Source organism: Terrapene carolina, unplaced genomic scaffold, assembly GCF_002925995.2.
Source record: "Terrapene carolina triunguis isolate 2854851 unplaced genomic scaffold, T_m_triunguis-2.0 Scaffold49060, whole genome shotgun sequence".
NCBI lineage: Eukaryota > Metazoa > Chordata > Testudines > Emydidae > Terrapene > Terrapene triunguis.
In genome coordinates this window covers 13452-28573 of record NW_020713411.1, presented here as the reverse complement: position 1 = coordinate 28573, position 15122 = coordinate 13452, and the positions used below count along the sequence as shown (strand labels likewise).

The window sequence follows — 15122 nt, the reverse complement described above, 5'->3', positions numbered from 1 at the left end:
TTAAACTCTCAAGCCTTCATTCTAACTCCTAAATAAAACAGTCACACCCACCCTGCACCCGTATTTCCTGCTGGCCTGTAAAGGTTTCAAGCGCTGTTGCCCGTTTTCCTTGGGAGACCCTCAGTATAGAGTCTTGCCCTCTGCAAGTCCTTCCTAACCTGGAGCTAATTGCTCTCTGCTCCATTAAGTCTCGTTAGAGCGCCTATGCTCACCTGGAACAATTTGTCTACAGTCTCATTCACAGGTTTCTCTTCTGCCTTGTGTCGCAGGGCGAGACATGCTTGCTTCAAGCGAACCTGCAGCCGGTAAACTATGATGGGCAGCCCAGCATACAGGCCATTGGCACGTGGGGCAGGAATTTCATGCCGCACGGAGCTATCCTTTGACAAAGCACCTTTCAGGACTAGTTGGCCTTTGCCCTCCTCCCTTCAGAACGTGAGCCCCCACCAATAAGCATGGGAGGCAGGTGGGTCACTGAGGCTCCGATCTCTTTTATCTGCACTCCATCCCCACCCACTTCAGCTTCAAACGTAACTGGCCGGATTGATTTCTGGCCCCTTGCTACTGAACTATAAGCCTGAAAAGCTCACAAACCAAACCCTGCGACGCCAGCGAAGGCCTGTGCTGGGTTCAAAGAGACACATAGAAGCTTGCTCAGCTGGGTGGGGAAAATCAAGCCCAAGAGGCCCCTGCGTGGTCCATCTCAAGGGGCTCACAGCACCAGAAACAATCTAGGTGCCAAGTGGGAGGCCCCGAATCTGGTGGGTCACAGAGGCAGAGTCTCCGTGCCTTGTGGAGATGGTTTCCTACAGGTCAGGACGGGGGGACACTAACGTGGTAGTAGGAAGGAAGCTTGGTCCACTGCTGCCCTGTGGCATTTAGTCTGTGGTTAAAGCTTCAGTACCAACGTCTTTCAGGAGGGCTGAGGTTTTATCTGCACCGTGGATTTGCCCAGATTCCAGCCCCTGCTGCAGCTGCCCTGCTGCAAACCCCAAGCGTAGCCAGAAGCAGCCATCCGGTGCCCTGGGGTGCTTTAGCACAGTTTCAAGGGTGGCTATAAATGGGGCAAACCCCAGCCTAGATTGGGTCTGAGTTTGTTCATTCAAGTGCTGGCTTGGGACCTGCAAGAACTTCTGGCTCACTGTGGTGTCTGTCTGCACTGTACACTCATCCTCGCGTTCTCAATGTCTTTATTCTTGCTTGTGTCCTAGAAACCTACTGCCCCGATTCCCAGCCTGACGTCTATGTGCAGCGGCTTTCAGGGAGCTGTTTAAAGGGCACCCAGAAGCCCAGTGGAATTGTGGCAGCCATGTCTCTAACTTCATTCCAAAGTGTTCGAGAATTGGGTGTTTCTGGCCGCTGAGTCTAGGAGGCTCAGAATGTCTTCATCAGCCCAGGTGCTCCCGAGCGCTCTCCTGGGCCCAACCAGCAACGTTCGGCATCGCTGCCTCGTTTGGGGCCATTGTTAAATCAAGATGAGTTGCAATCACGGATGGGAGAACTGGTGAGAAATCATGCACTACGGGATCGCAGGGGCCAGGCTTCCAGTTAACGGGATGCCAGGACCGTGGCGTTCAGGAATGCAGACCGCAGCAGCCCCCAGAGGTGTGACCAGGATACTGTGGGTCACGAGGGGATGGGGGGGGAGAGCCAATTTTAAGATGTGAGCAAGTTGGGCTTGTGTGTCTTGCCTACATTAACGCTGTACGGCTGCAAGCTAGCACACAATGAGACCAGTGTTGCAGGATGATCACGCCAAGGCTACCCAAGGTATAAAGATGGCTTTAGGATGTTGGATGCCTGTATGCTCTTTACCTCTCCTTGCTTTAAAACACTGAAGGGCTACGTTTCAAAGGCACAAGGAGCTGTTAGGTGTCCACTCCCACTGACTTTCAGCTGCCTTTTGTGCTTATGACAGTCTCCCTAACTGTACTCTCCCTCACCCCCAGGACTAGCACAGTCACAGGCTTCCCTTAGATTTGCTTATCATTGGTTATGTTGACGTCTGCAATTCTTCTTGTCCCGACGAGCAGTCATTTAACCATCACACGATCGACTCAGACCAGTTGCTAGAGCTAAGTGCAATCACCATATGTGAGGCCTTCAGCATTTGTAACTTTATTGCAGAAAAATCCACTATTAACATATTTTACAAAGAAAGTTGCACTTTGGTGTTTGGCGAGTTCTGTTCCCCGTCCCCCTCCCGCCCCTGGGGGGCAGAGACGCAGGCGTGGCTGGGACAGTCAGTCCTCTCCCTTCAAGCTGTGTGTAGAGCGGCTCGTTCCGGCAACAACAGCTCCACTGACACCCTTGCGCCAGCTTCAGCCAGGAGGAAGTTCCGCTATTTCCATCAGCACTGTCTGTGCATCTGTTGGTGCCAAAAATTGGCAGCACCCTGCCCTCCAGCTGGGGAAACAAGGCTGCAGCATGAGTGAAATTTCTGTGGTTCCGACTTGGGAGTTTGATGCCTGTGAAAACTGCCCTCTAATTTTCACACAACGAGAGGGGGAAAAAAATCTATTACACTCCCTCCTGCAGTTACTTTTGGGGGTGTCTCATCACAGGTAACAGACCCAAGTCTACAGCCAACAGGAAAACCCTAACTACTGCATGATCTCTTCACCAGCTACTCCCAAAGCCACAGAGCAATGCAGGGAGTGGGGAAGTCACCTTCTCCAGCTCGTCTGCCCTGGTTCCAGACGACCAGTTCTCCAGCTGCATGGCCCGAATAATCTCCATTACATCCAAGGATAGGACTTATCTATGCCCTGCTGGTGGGAGACTAGGCCCTCCCGAAAGCTAATGTGGGCATCGCATGGCTGTGAAAACGGTGCAACTTCATGGGGCGGGGGCCTCGCCGGAAGAGATGCTGACTGCCCACAACTCCCCCAGACTTTGCTGGCCTGAGGGAGCGCAAGCACCGGCTGCCAAGACGACAGGCTGAGACCTGAGAAAACCAAGGCTTTTGTATGATACCGACTATCCCAGCATCACTCTCCACAGCGAGACCTCACCAACCGCTGCCCAGGCCCCAGGCACAGCTGAGAGGGACCCCGAGGAGCCTTCAGAAGGCGTAACAAGATAGGAAGTAGAAATAGGCAGGAGCCACTGTATGGGAAGCGAGAAACCCCAGTGTGTGTGTGTTGGAGAATGGGGACAGGTGGTAACACAGAACAGAAAAAACCACACCGCCTCTCTCCAGCTGCACACATGGACGAGACGCATCCTGCCCAGCACGCTAACGTCTGTCCCTAGGGAGCCCGAAGGCAGCGGGCTGCCCCCAGACCCGCTCCGGCTTGTTTGCTTATTATGCAGCCGCAAAGGCTCCCAGGAGCCGCAGGGGCAGAGCGAGCAGCCGCTGGGACTGTTCGAGGGACTTCCGAAGCAGAGAAGCAGCATTTCTTGACCTCCCAACCCAACACCCTGGAGGGACAAGGCACAAAACAATGGCAAAGGCTAGTTCGGGGGTGCGGGGCATAACGTGCCCTTGAGAGCCGCCAAGCAGCCTGGACAAGGCTATGTCGATAGCGAACTAAGGAGCTCGCGGTACTGGGGAGGGAAGTCGTGGCGCAGGGCAGCCGCCAGAGCTCAGAGCAGGTACTAAGTGCAACAAGCGACTCTCTGATACCCGGGAGACGTTCCCTTCCCACGCTGAGGCGACCACGGGGCAGCCTGCCTGCGGGGAACGGTTTAGGCTTGTGCTGCTGCCTCGAGGGAGAGAACCAGGGATTTTGTTTTCTTTTGAGACAGACCGGAGAGTCCCACCCGAGACAAGGCCACGCAAGCCCCAGTTATGTCGGTTCCCTCCCAGCGTGATGAAAAACCTCCCGCTCACCCCCAGCCCTCAGGGGCACATTCTCCTCCCGCAGCCAGGGGGCTGTTTTTCTGGGGGGCAAGGAGGGGATTGCAGTTTACCACAGTCCTGCTAGATTCTCTGGGAATTCAGGAGTGGATCCCACTGCTGAAGTTGAAATAGGAACAACATGTGCAAAAAAACACAAAGCAAGAGGGAGCCAGTCTGCTCCCCGCCCTCGTCTCCCAGTGGGAAGTAACATTCTCCTTTGCTTGCCTTGTGAGGACCGACACTGCATTTCCTGACACAAGGCGCATTTTGAGAGCAGCAGCTTCTGAGACTTCCAAGCGAGTCGGCAAAACATCAGCTCGGCCCTCAGGCTAAAATGCAAGGTGAAAAGCCCCTCTCCCATGTCCTCAGCATTTTGAGGAGGCTTAGGACCCTCGGTGTATGGAGAGCAGAGGGAAGGGCCAGTGCTGGGCTCTGACTGGCTCCAGCTCTCAGAATAAACTTTAAAACCAAACTTTTACAAAAGTTTTTAAAACAAACCAACCCACCCATCTGCAATGAGTGTTTCAGTCAAGTGCAAAATCAGAGCCGCCTTCCCCCCATCCTCAGGGGATCTTCCTGGACCAGATCCTCAGGGGCCTACTGCTCAGGGAACTTCAGCGCTCCCCCAAACCCGGATGGAGGGTCCTCTTGCTGCCTAGTAGGTGTAGAGGGAGAGGGGCGTATCCTCCATCATGTCGTCCTACGAGCAAAGGAGAAAGACACACATTAGTATCTGTCATGGCATGGAGGGGGAACTGGTCTAGATCTGGGGTGCTACTGCATCCGAGGAGAGGGGTCCAGCCAGTGCCAGGCCCACAGCCCCTCCATTCACAGTGTAGCCGCTTTGCCATTGCCAGCCCCTGTGCTCCCCAAGCAGTGCTTCCCTTAGTCCCTGGCAAGGGCTCGCCCTCTCTGGAGGCACTACCTTCCCTTCCTCCTATGGCCTCTGGAAGGGGCCGGAGGAGGCAGGTGTAGGAACATGGCTGGGAGACTCCCCTCCCCCACAGGCCCACTCATGCAGCTGAGATGGCAGAGGAGAGTCTCAGAGAGAGGCCTGGTCCCAGCCTCTCCCTGGAGGTGTCCTGGGACCGGGCTCTCTTTCCCTCATCCCACCCCCTCAAGGCCACCACCAGTCCGGCCAGTGAGGTCCCCCATCAGCAGGATTCATCAAACAGATGGGTGGTCTCTTTGGAAGGACGCGAGGCAAACACCACACCGCTCCCAGCCCAAGCCGCGAGGTCCTAGGATGGTGAATGTATTGTTGTTCCTCTGTGGCGTCACTAGGCAGGACGACCGGTATGAAATGGTTACTTACTGTAACTGTGGTTCCTAGCTGGAGAAATTTGCCTAGCAGTACCCGTAGGGGGCGACGCTCACGCCTTGTGGGCGTAGCCCCTCCCTCCCCTGGCTACCCTCCCTCAGTTCCTTCGCACCGAATGCCAGGACCCGAGAGCCCAATGCAGAGGGGATGGAGGGTGGGTTGTGGAAAACACACCTGCATCACATCTCAAAGAACCACAGTTACTGTAAGTAACCGTTTAGTCGTCTTCGAGTAGATGCGGACGCGTATTCACAAGCAGGACCTCTCCCCACGCCCCCAGGAGGCAGGGCTCGGAGTCTACCTAAGCCTACCAAAGCCTGCCTCCACCCTGGAAGATGCAGTTATGGCATAATGGTTTGTGAACCTACGTATCAACGACCACGTAGCAGCCCTGCCAACGTCAAATATGGAACGTCACTGAGGAAGGCTATGGGCATTGCTTGCACCCGAGTAGAGTGAGCTCACACCTACTGAGGAGGGCAGAGCTGAAGCTATTACATATGCTGTCTTGATGCAGAGTGTTACCCATTCGGAGATCGTCTGTGAAGAGATCACCTGACCCTTCATCTGATCTGCATATAACACAAACAGGCAGACGAAGCATGAAACGGTTTAGTCCAGTCCAGACAGAAGACTAGACATCAACAGTATGGAGACGTGGCTGCTCCGGAGAGGAATGCAGCTTAGGAAAGAACACAGGTACCGCCTGGTTCCAATGAAACTGAGAAGCCACTTTAGACAGAAATTTTGGATGTGGTCGTAAAGTCACGTTGTCTTTGGAGAATTGTGTATAAGGAGGCTCTGCCATCAGAGCCTGCAACGCTCATGCTCGCCTTGTGGAGGTCCTTGCTACTAGGAATGCAGTTTTCTGACACAAAAGTGGAAAGGGACAAGATGCCAGGGGCTCAGATGGAGGTCCCATTAAGGTCGCTAGGACTGAGTTAAAGTCCCACAGAGGAACCGGCTCTCGGACCGGGGGATGTAGACGAAGGAGCAATTTTAAGAATCTTGCTACCATGGCACTGGAGAAGACAGATCTTCCCTGAATGGGGGGATGAAATGCTGATACTGCTGCCAGACGTGCTTTCAATTAACCGAATGCAAGCTGCAGTGACTGAAGGTGCAGCAGGTATTTCAAAATGTCCTGGATAGAGACCAGCCACGGCTGGATTCTGCGGGCTAATGACCACACCAAAAATCGCTTCCATTTCACTGAATAGGCCATCCTGGTGGAGTGTCTTCTACTGTTAAGGAGGACTTGGATAGCGGCCGAATGCTGCTCTTTTCCCCCCCTTCAGCCACTCAGCAGCCACATTGTGAGATCCAGGGAGCTGAGCACAGGATGTGAGGTGTGGCCTTGGTTCTGAGTAAGTTGGGATGGGGAGGCAGCGGTATGGGAGGCTGAATAGACAGTGCGAGAAGGTCAGAGAACCAGCACAGTCTAGGCCAGGGCAACGAGAATGAGTTAGGTCATCCTCAAGTTCAAGGCGAATCAGGCCAGAGGGACGATCAGGATCGTGGGAAAGGCATACAGGACAGCCCGCTGCCAACTAGATAGAAAGAGTCAGACCCGAGGTCCCCCCGCAGAGCAGAACTGATGACATTTCCTGTTGTCTCTTGTAGCGAACAGCTTGATTGTCAGGATGCCCCAAGCTGTGAAGATGACCCGGAGAGCACTCGTCTTCGAGGACCACTTGTGACTCAGGGAAAAATACCCGCTGAGACAGTCCGCGCGATGATTCTGAACCCTGGGCAAGTGAACGGCTATCGGATCGTTCTCCTTAGCGCTGATCACCTCTAGGCAAAACAACCTGGAGTTTGCTCCCCCTTCTTTGTTCCCATAATACATCACAGTGGGAACTGTGTGAATCTCTTGATAGGCATAGCATGCATTGTAGATGGCCCGAAACTCCAGCACATTGATATCGAGTGAGGCCTCCCGCTCCAACCACAGCCCCGGTACTGTCAGCGCTCCCAGGTGCACCAACCCAACCCATCAGGGACGCGTCGCTAACAACCAACCTGGTTGGCAAGGGCCAGACAAAGGAAACGCTTTGGCAAATGTTCTCTGGACACATCCACCACTGCAAGGAGTCCAGGACCAGTGGATGAAGACAAACTAAACCATCTAGAGGGTGAAGAGTAAGACAGTAGACCATCCTGAGCCGCATTTGAAGGGGGCAAAAGCGCAACCTTGCAAACTGGACCACGTGCATGCAAGCAGGCATGGGGCCCTGGAGCCTCAGACACATCTGAACTATTGTGGGAGGCTGAGACTGCAGATTAAGGCAAAGATGGCGAATTGCCTGAAAATGGTCAGTTGGAAGAAACGTTGGACATCGTGGAATCTAACGGGGCCCCAGTGACCTCTCTTTTCTGAGTGGGAGCCAAGGTTGACTTTCCAGTGTTTAGAATGAGACCCAGATGATGGAGCAAGTGCACTGTGATGCCGATGTGAACAAGAACTTCCCCTTCATAACCAGCCGTCCAGATATGGGAAGATGTGAATTCCCTTCTTCCTGAGAGATGCTCTAACAACCACCATGCATTTGATAAAAACCGGGGGGGACGGAAGAGAGGCCAAATGGAAGCACTGTGCACTAAACGTCGTGTTTTGCCACAACAAACTGAAGGAACTTTCTGTGGCTTGGCAAAATTGCCACATTTAAGTAGGTATCTTGAAGATCAAGAGCCGCAAACCAGTCGTTCTGAGACCATGCCGGGAGAGGAGTCAATAGGGACCATTCGGTACCTCATGGACCTGATATTTGTTGAGGCTGTGAAGGTCGAGGACAGGTCTTACTCCTCTCATGGATTTGGGTACCAGGAAATACTGGGAGTAGAAGCCATGACCCTGGTGTTCCAGCAGAACCTCCTCCACTGCTCCCAAAGCCAGCAGAAAATGGACCTGCTCGAAGAGCACTATCTCATGAGGCGGGTCCCTGAAGAGGGATGGGGAGGAACTGGATAGCATAACCCGACATGACGGTGCTTAGGACCCAGCTATCGGTAGGAATCGAGCCCCAAGCATTTGTGAAAGTGGCCCATCCTGTCCCCAAAGTGGGGAGAGGAGGAGGGAGGAGCAACCACTGGAAGTTCCAGCGTTCCAGAGAGGGCATGTGGACTGGCCGAACCCGACTGCTTCCTCCTGTGGGCACTATGCTCCTTTCTGGGTAGCCCCAGTGCCTCGGAGAAGTGAAAGTCTGCTGCTGCTGTTGCACGTCTCTGCATGGTCGGCCCCCAAAGACTGCAGGGGAGTCCTGGAGTCCCTGAAGGAGCGCAGCATCTTGTCAGTTTTGTCCAAGAACAGTGTTTGGCTGTCAAAGGCCAAATCCTCAATGGATTACTGGACATTGGGGCAATGCCCAAATTCTGCTTAGCCACAGGCAGTACCGAAGCTGGCATGCTTAGCCGATTCAAGGAGGGGATCACTGATAGGGAGGGTGACTCTCCCAGGGGCAGACGGCTGCAGGATGTCCACCAATTCGTGGGTGTTCTCTTGCAAGAACTCCACTTGGATACTGCGGGAAGCAGCTACATGCCACAAAAGGTCTTGGCACACCTTAAAATCCTCTGGTATCGAAGGCAAGGATGAGCGAGGCAGCACAGCATCGTCTGGACACGGAGACGAGGCCCACAACTGAACCAAAGCTGGATCCTGTTAAAGGGCTGACGGACCCGGATGGGACGACTACGGAGGCTACACCAGTGCTTGGGCCTGCAGCGGATCAACAGTCACCACTGCAGACCTGGCCAGTGATTTCGCCTTCAAGCAAGATAGAGTGGGACCTCCGCAAAGGAGGAGAGTCCCACAGATTCCATGGAGGCCACTGGCACGGATAAGGCATTGGTAGCCGGCAGACACTGAGCCAGAGAAGAACGCCAATCCTGGTACCCATAATGGTCTGTCAGCGGTCCCCCATGCTGGTCAGGGGATGGAGCGCAGGAGGATGACAGCTCTGACTCAGAGGTTGGGGAGCCTCGGGATCCCGGGGATAAGCGTGGAGTGAGACCAGAAGAAGTGAGTAACCGACTCGTCCATTGCCCAGAACGAGACAGGAAGCGGTGTTGCCCATGGAAGCGGTACGGTCGGCACCGAGCATGCCAGTGCCGGAAGCAGTGTCAATCCCAAAGTCAGCAGCAGCAGCACGGGAGTGTTTGATGGTACCAACGTCGAGGGCGGTGAAAGGCGCCATGGAAGCATTTGCTGGGCCGACTGCGGTGGTGCCGAGCAGAATCCCACTCCCGAGGTCCCCTATACCGATTCTGGTACTGGCTCTGCACGCTGGGGTGCAGTGCAGACAGACCTGAGGGTTCAGTGGCTCGTTCAGTCGACCGACCGGACTATAGACGACACAGTCCTGGACCAAAGAAGAGATCAGGACCAAAAGGCAAAGGAGGTCTGTAGCTGCCTGGTATGCTGCTGACCCGGAAACAGTCGGTACTGGCATCTTCCTCATTGGTGATGGACTCAGACACCCGGGGGCCAGAACGGGAGTCAACGGTACAGGGTTTCTAAGCTCCCTACTCAGAAGGGTTAGCGGAACTTGCGCCATCCCACAGGCCGGTACCTACTCCGTGCCAGCCCACGCTTTTCCTGGGGGAGACAGAAGAGTCACCTCGAGATCTGGAGCAGTCCGGAGTGGTATTATGCAACCTTTTCCTTGGCAGAGGCGACGGGGAAGGGCTCCTCCGCTTCTTCGGGGAGGTAACTGCTCGGGAACGTGAAACGGCAGCGCTCTGAGTCCACGGGCGATCTCCAACCCAACGCGTGCCTCGGGACCGAAGCAGGCACTGCGTCAGGCGAAGGTCCCGAGCCACTTGAGCCTGTCCCCTGAACGACGTGCAGATCGCAATACGCTCTTTAATGTGGGCCTCGCCAAGGCAGAGCAAGCACCGTGTGTGGGGATCGCTCCCCCACGCGAAGGACAACATTTAAACCCTGGTGAGGGCATCCTCGAGGAAAACAAACAAATACAACTAACACAAAGGGTACTATCTATCTAGCTATCGGAGGGAAAAACTAAACTCGCTGAGATATTGGGAGGTTAAGACCCTTAAGCTCTGACTCCAGCCGAGGGGTGATGAGAAGGAACTGAGGGTGGGTCAGGGCAGCGCTGCTTCATGTAGCCAGGGGAGGGGCTGTGGCCATGAGGCATGCACACTGCCCCCTATGGGTACTCCTAGGCCAATTTCTCTGGCTCCAGTGTGCTGGGCGCGCACACACCTCACTGGAATACATGGCTGCATCTACTCGAAGAAGAACTTTGTCTTTCAAAGGCTACATAGAGTGATCGCTTCACCCACCATGGAAATGCAACCTCCTCTGGGGGGGGGACATAGCAGCTGTTTAACAGCCACCCAGGAACACTGCATAACACATCAGGGCAGGAGTGAGGAAGAATACTGACTCTGGATGTCAGGCTGCCTTCACACTGTGTCTCTGTCTGTCTTCTGGATCAGGGCTGGCAAGGTGGATCCTGTCGCTAAATCTCTCGTCACCTGACATCCTGGCAATGAACCTTGGAGGAGGCTCCCCAGACCCCCCCCTCCCAAGCCCCGCTCCCCTCCCAGTCACTGGCATGAGGAATGAGCCGAATTCCCTCTGCGCAGCTTGTCGCCGTCGCTGCTAGCACGGCTAAAGGGGAGCTGCAGCGTGGCCTGGCCACACAGCTGGGAGCCAGCCAGGAGCTCAGGGCACAAGGGCCCTGGGCAGGGCGGGGGCGTTGCTCACCATGGGCAGGTCCTGCAGGCGCCGGAACTCCATCCGGCTGTGGCGCTGCCGGTATCTCAGGAAGCCCACCAGGGCCAGGATCCCCACCATGATGACGAACATGGAGATGACACCGATCACCAGGGGGTCGGCCCCCATCGCGCCGGCAACAGCGGAGCTGGGCAGGTCTGCAGGGAGGAGGAGACGGTACCGAGAGGGTAAGGTCCCGGGGCTGGAGCAGCCAATCCCAGTCTCCCCCTGGGCTCTGCCCTACAGCCCCACAAGGGCTCCCCCAGCTCAAACCCACAGGTCAAATGCCTCTCCCATGCCCCTGCACTTGCTGCGCTCTCAATAACCAGTTAGGGAGAGCAGAGATCGGAGCACTGGGGCCTCGAGAGCATTTACCTTGACCATCGTCGTCTCCCACATCCAACACAGAAGCCTTCTCATGCACGGGATCGGCTGATGACTGCCCTACGGCTGTTGTGGCTGCCCTGTTGGGGGAGGAAGCTCTGGGGGTTACCGTGGTGGTGCTGGGGGTGGTAGTTGCAGGTGTGCTCCCTGTTGTCATGGCAGCAGGGACGGTAGTGGGCCCTGCAGTGCTCTCCTCTGTGGCATTCTCCTGGGCTGTTTGTGGGGGGGGTTCAGGGTTCCCTGCAGTGGGTTCAGGGTTCCCTGTCGTGGGCCCCAAGGTGCTGGATGCAGAAGGCTCCAGCTGGGAGCTGCCCGTTGTTGCTGCACAGAAGAAAAAGAGGCAGTTATCTACAAGGTGAAATCCTGAGTCTGCCCGTCCCCACCCTGCATGGCCTGGAATGGGTGGCAGGCGGCGCTGCTGGCACCTAGGGGACATGCCCAGCTCCTGGCATGAGCCCAGAGCGCGCTCTGCTCCAGGTTCCCCCTGGGATCCTCAGGGAGGCAGTGGAGAGGCCCTGAGCCCCCTGCTGTTCTGTGTCGAGCTGTTCAGAAGGCCACCAACTGGAGCCCTGGCTCTGTGCCGGAGAACAGAGCAGGGTGGGACGTGGGCAAGGCTTGGGAGGGCATCTCAAGCCTTTCAGGCTAGCAGGCCGATTCCCCCATCGAAGAAGAAGATTCTTTAGCACCACTGAACATTTACTTCTTCTGGAGGTTGAGAGAAAGTCTGAAAAGGCCATTCACCCTGTCTTGTCCTCCCCCCGACCTCTCCGTGGCTATGTCCCATCACCTCCAGGTGGCCACCAAATGATGCTCATCTCCTAGCAGAGGAATCCCCACGACAACGCCCCAGAAGGAACAGCAGGGACCCCCGGCAGCCTGCGGACATGCCTGACAGCTATGGCACTGAAAAGGGCGACAGGACTGTTGGTCAGGAATAAACTACACGAGCCAGGACAGCCGGGGCGTTGCCCTCAGGGGAGCCTGCCTACCACTCTCTGTGACAAATGCCATACAGATTAATCACCAAGTCAGTAAGTAGTTCACAACCTGTCAGAGCCAGAGAGCCCCCTTCAGAGCCCGGGCGTGTTGAGGGGAACAGGTCTCTGAGCTGAGAACCCCTCTCTAATCAGCAGCAATGCCCAGAAAACCAAGTCAGTGAGAGTCCCCATGCCATCCAATGGGATTTTAGGGCAGTGTGGCAGACCAAGTCACCCTTGGCCACCCTGCCCTTTAACACGAGGCCTAGAATCGACAGCAACAGCCTCTCTGGAAACGTCGTCAGGCCAGAGAAGAGAGATTACGCTGGCAGCTGTGACCTGCTGCCATTAAGGATCCCAGCATGCAACGCGCCCTGCTCAGAGCTACCTAGCCGCACTGCATGCTGGGATTTTCCTCACAGTTTCTGGTTAATGATGGGGGGCGGGGGTAGCTTCTATCTATCCCATGCTACAGAAGTTAGGGGTTGCTCGTGCAAGCTGCCAGACCCAGATACCAGCTGGGCAATCCTGCTTTAAAGCCAGCCGGGCCAGGTACTGCTCTCACTTATACTGGTGTGACCTCACCGCGGTCACGAGAGCTGCTCTGGATCGACGCGGGTATAAAGGAGAGCAGCATTCGGCCCCTGGGTGAGTGTGCGTGTACCTAGGAAGGAAAGGGTTAATTTGTTGTACTTTTGAGGAAAGATGTAAGGGCCTTTAGCAGCAACGGTTTATAACTCTCCCCCTCCCAGGACAGCTGGCTGATGTGGTAAAAGCCAGGGAGCAGCTTCCCTATCTGCATATGAAAGAGGAACCAGCAGATGCCGCAAACCTTTCCCACTTGCCCTAGCCTCAGGATCCCCCTTTCACGTACCAAGGGCCCAATCCTGTGAGGTGCTGAGTGCCCCCGACTCCAGGCAAAGTCAATGAGAGCAGAAAGGCACTCAGCACCGCACGGGGCCAGGCCCTAAGTCCCCAGGCTGGGTGTGCTGTGGGAGAAGGTGCCCCCTACGCACGGGTGAGCGGCGGGGTAGCGAGAAGCCTCACCCAGCGCGTCCTTTGGTGGCTGATGCGTTGGAGTCCCAGTCGCGGCGCCAGTCGGCCCCGTGGGGCTGGAGGGCTCTGTTCCATTTTGGCCAGGCTGGTTTGCATCTGTGGTGTTGGCAGCCAGAGCCGGAGGGGGGAGCTCCGAGCTGCTGTTGGCCGACAGGTTCTTATTCCGAAGCCCCGTCGTAGCATCCGCTGAGACGGCTGGGGCAGGAGTCTGCAGCCTGGCGCCCGTGGTGGTGGTTGCGTTGGGATCGGGTGGGATGGACTCATCCAGCTCGACAGCGCGGGGGCTGCTAAAACTGGGGTGCATGGCCGCCCCGTCCTTATCGGCGCGAGTCACAGGTGGGGCGGTCGCCTCCGGGCTGAAGTCTCCAGCCTCACTGAGTGGAAGTGAGCCTGGCCCGGGGCTGGGCTGAGCTGGTGACACCGCCTGGTCAGTCAGGGTCTCCTGCCCATCTCCTAGTGCAGGAAAGAAAGAAAGAAACGCTGAAAGGGGCCATGTCCATGCCACACAAGATAGGGGACCCAGGGTGTAGGCGGGCTAGGGAGGGAGGGCAGGAGCCAATCCCCAGCTGGCCTATGCTGCATACAGCATCGCACAAACAATAGGGACCAGAGAAGGGGTCCGGGCAGCAAGCCTGCCTCTGGAGCAGCAGGCGCTGGTCTCTACCGAAGGCAGGATGCCTGATCAGATGGAGCCACATCAGCTCCACCGTCAAACCTCCCGCTCCTATCGCACTGTGCAGGATGGACGTGACTCTGGAACCTCTCCACACTCACCTCAATACTGAGAGTTCAGTAAGAAGTGTGTGTCTGAAGGCCAAAGAGCCACAATTCCACAGTCAACAAAGAGGATGACCGCAAAAAAAAAGCCCACCCTGGTTCAATCGGGAAGTGAAGGTGCCATTTTAAAATAAATTAAAAAAAAAACCATAAAAGGACAAAAAGGGGAAGTAGATAGCAATCATTATAAATCAGAGGTTATGAAGGGTAAAATATTGATAAGGGAAGCTAAGGACACGAGGGTGAAAAATTAAAAAGGTGTCTAAATATATCAGAAACAAAAGGAATCTTAACAATGATAGAGGCTCATTACTAGATGGAGATGGTAAAATCGTTAATGATGCAGAAAAGACAGAAATGTTCCATAAATATTTCTGTTCTGTATCCGTAAAGAAGGAGAATGATGTAATCATATGAGGATGATTAACTACTTTCCAGACCCTTGGTAACGGGGGAGGATGTTAGACAGCATCTACGAGAAATAGACAGTTTAAAATCAGCAGGCCCAGATACCTTGCATCCAAGATTTCCAAAAGAGTTGGCAGACTTCTGGCCCACTAATGTTAAATTTTAAGAAATCTTGGAATAGCAGGGAAATTTCAGGCTTGGAAGAATGCTAATATTGGGCCAATATTGTATTCAAAAAGGGCAAGCAGGATGAACCTGTTTACTGTACGTTGGTTAGCCTGACATCTATCCTGGGCAAAATAATGGAAAAGTTGATGCAGGATTCAATAAATAACTAATGGGAATATAATTAATGCCATTCAACATGGTTTTATGGAAAACAGGTCTTGTCAAAACAAATCTGATTTCACTTTGATGAGATTATACATTTGGTTGATAAAGACAACCGTGTAGATGTAATAAATATGTTTTGTACTGCACTTAATTCAGTATCCTGTCACTCTGATTAAAATATTAGCACTATGCAATATCAAAACGCATGTTAAATGGACTGAGAGCTGACTGCCAGATCTTAAAAAGCAGCTGTCACTGGGGAACCCTCATTGAATGGGG

The 15122-nt window shown here is 54.7% G+C and overlaps 1 protein-coding gene across 1 annotated transcript; it reads right to left on the bottom strand.

Moving 5' to 3' along the window:
* Positions 1 to 2102: 2102 nt before the first annotated feature.
* Positions 2103 to 13781, bottom strand: LOC112105039 (classical arabinogalactan protein 9-like). The gene is made up of 4 exons (XM_029914407.1): positions 13317 to 13781; positions 11284 to 11613; positions 10900 to 11066; positions 2103 to 4544 (listed from the first exon to the last, which is right to left on the bottom strand). The coding sequence occupies exons 1-4, from the start codon at positions 13627 to 13629 to the stop codon at positions 4500 to 4502; spliced, it is 855 nt and encodes a 284-aa protein (XP_029770267.1). The 5' UTR covers positions 13630 to 13781; the 3' UTR covers positions 2103 to 4499.
* Between the last annotated feature and the right edge of the window lie 1341 nt (positions 13782 to 15122).

Coding starts and splice junctions, on each gene's coding strand:
- LOC112105039 (XM_029914407.1), bottom strand. CDS start 13,629: ATGCACCCCAGTTTTAGCAGCCCCCGCGCTGTCGAGCTGGATGAGTCC. Junction 11,614..13,316: donor GCCACCAAAGGACGCGCTGG/GTGAGGCTTCTC, acceptor TCTTCTGTGCAG/CAACAACGGGCAGCTCCCAG. Junction 4,545..10,899: donor GCCTGCAGGACCTGCCCATG/GTGAGCAACGCC, acceptor CTTTGCTCGTAG/GACGACATGATGGAGGATAC.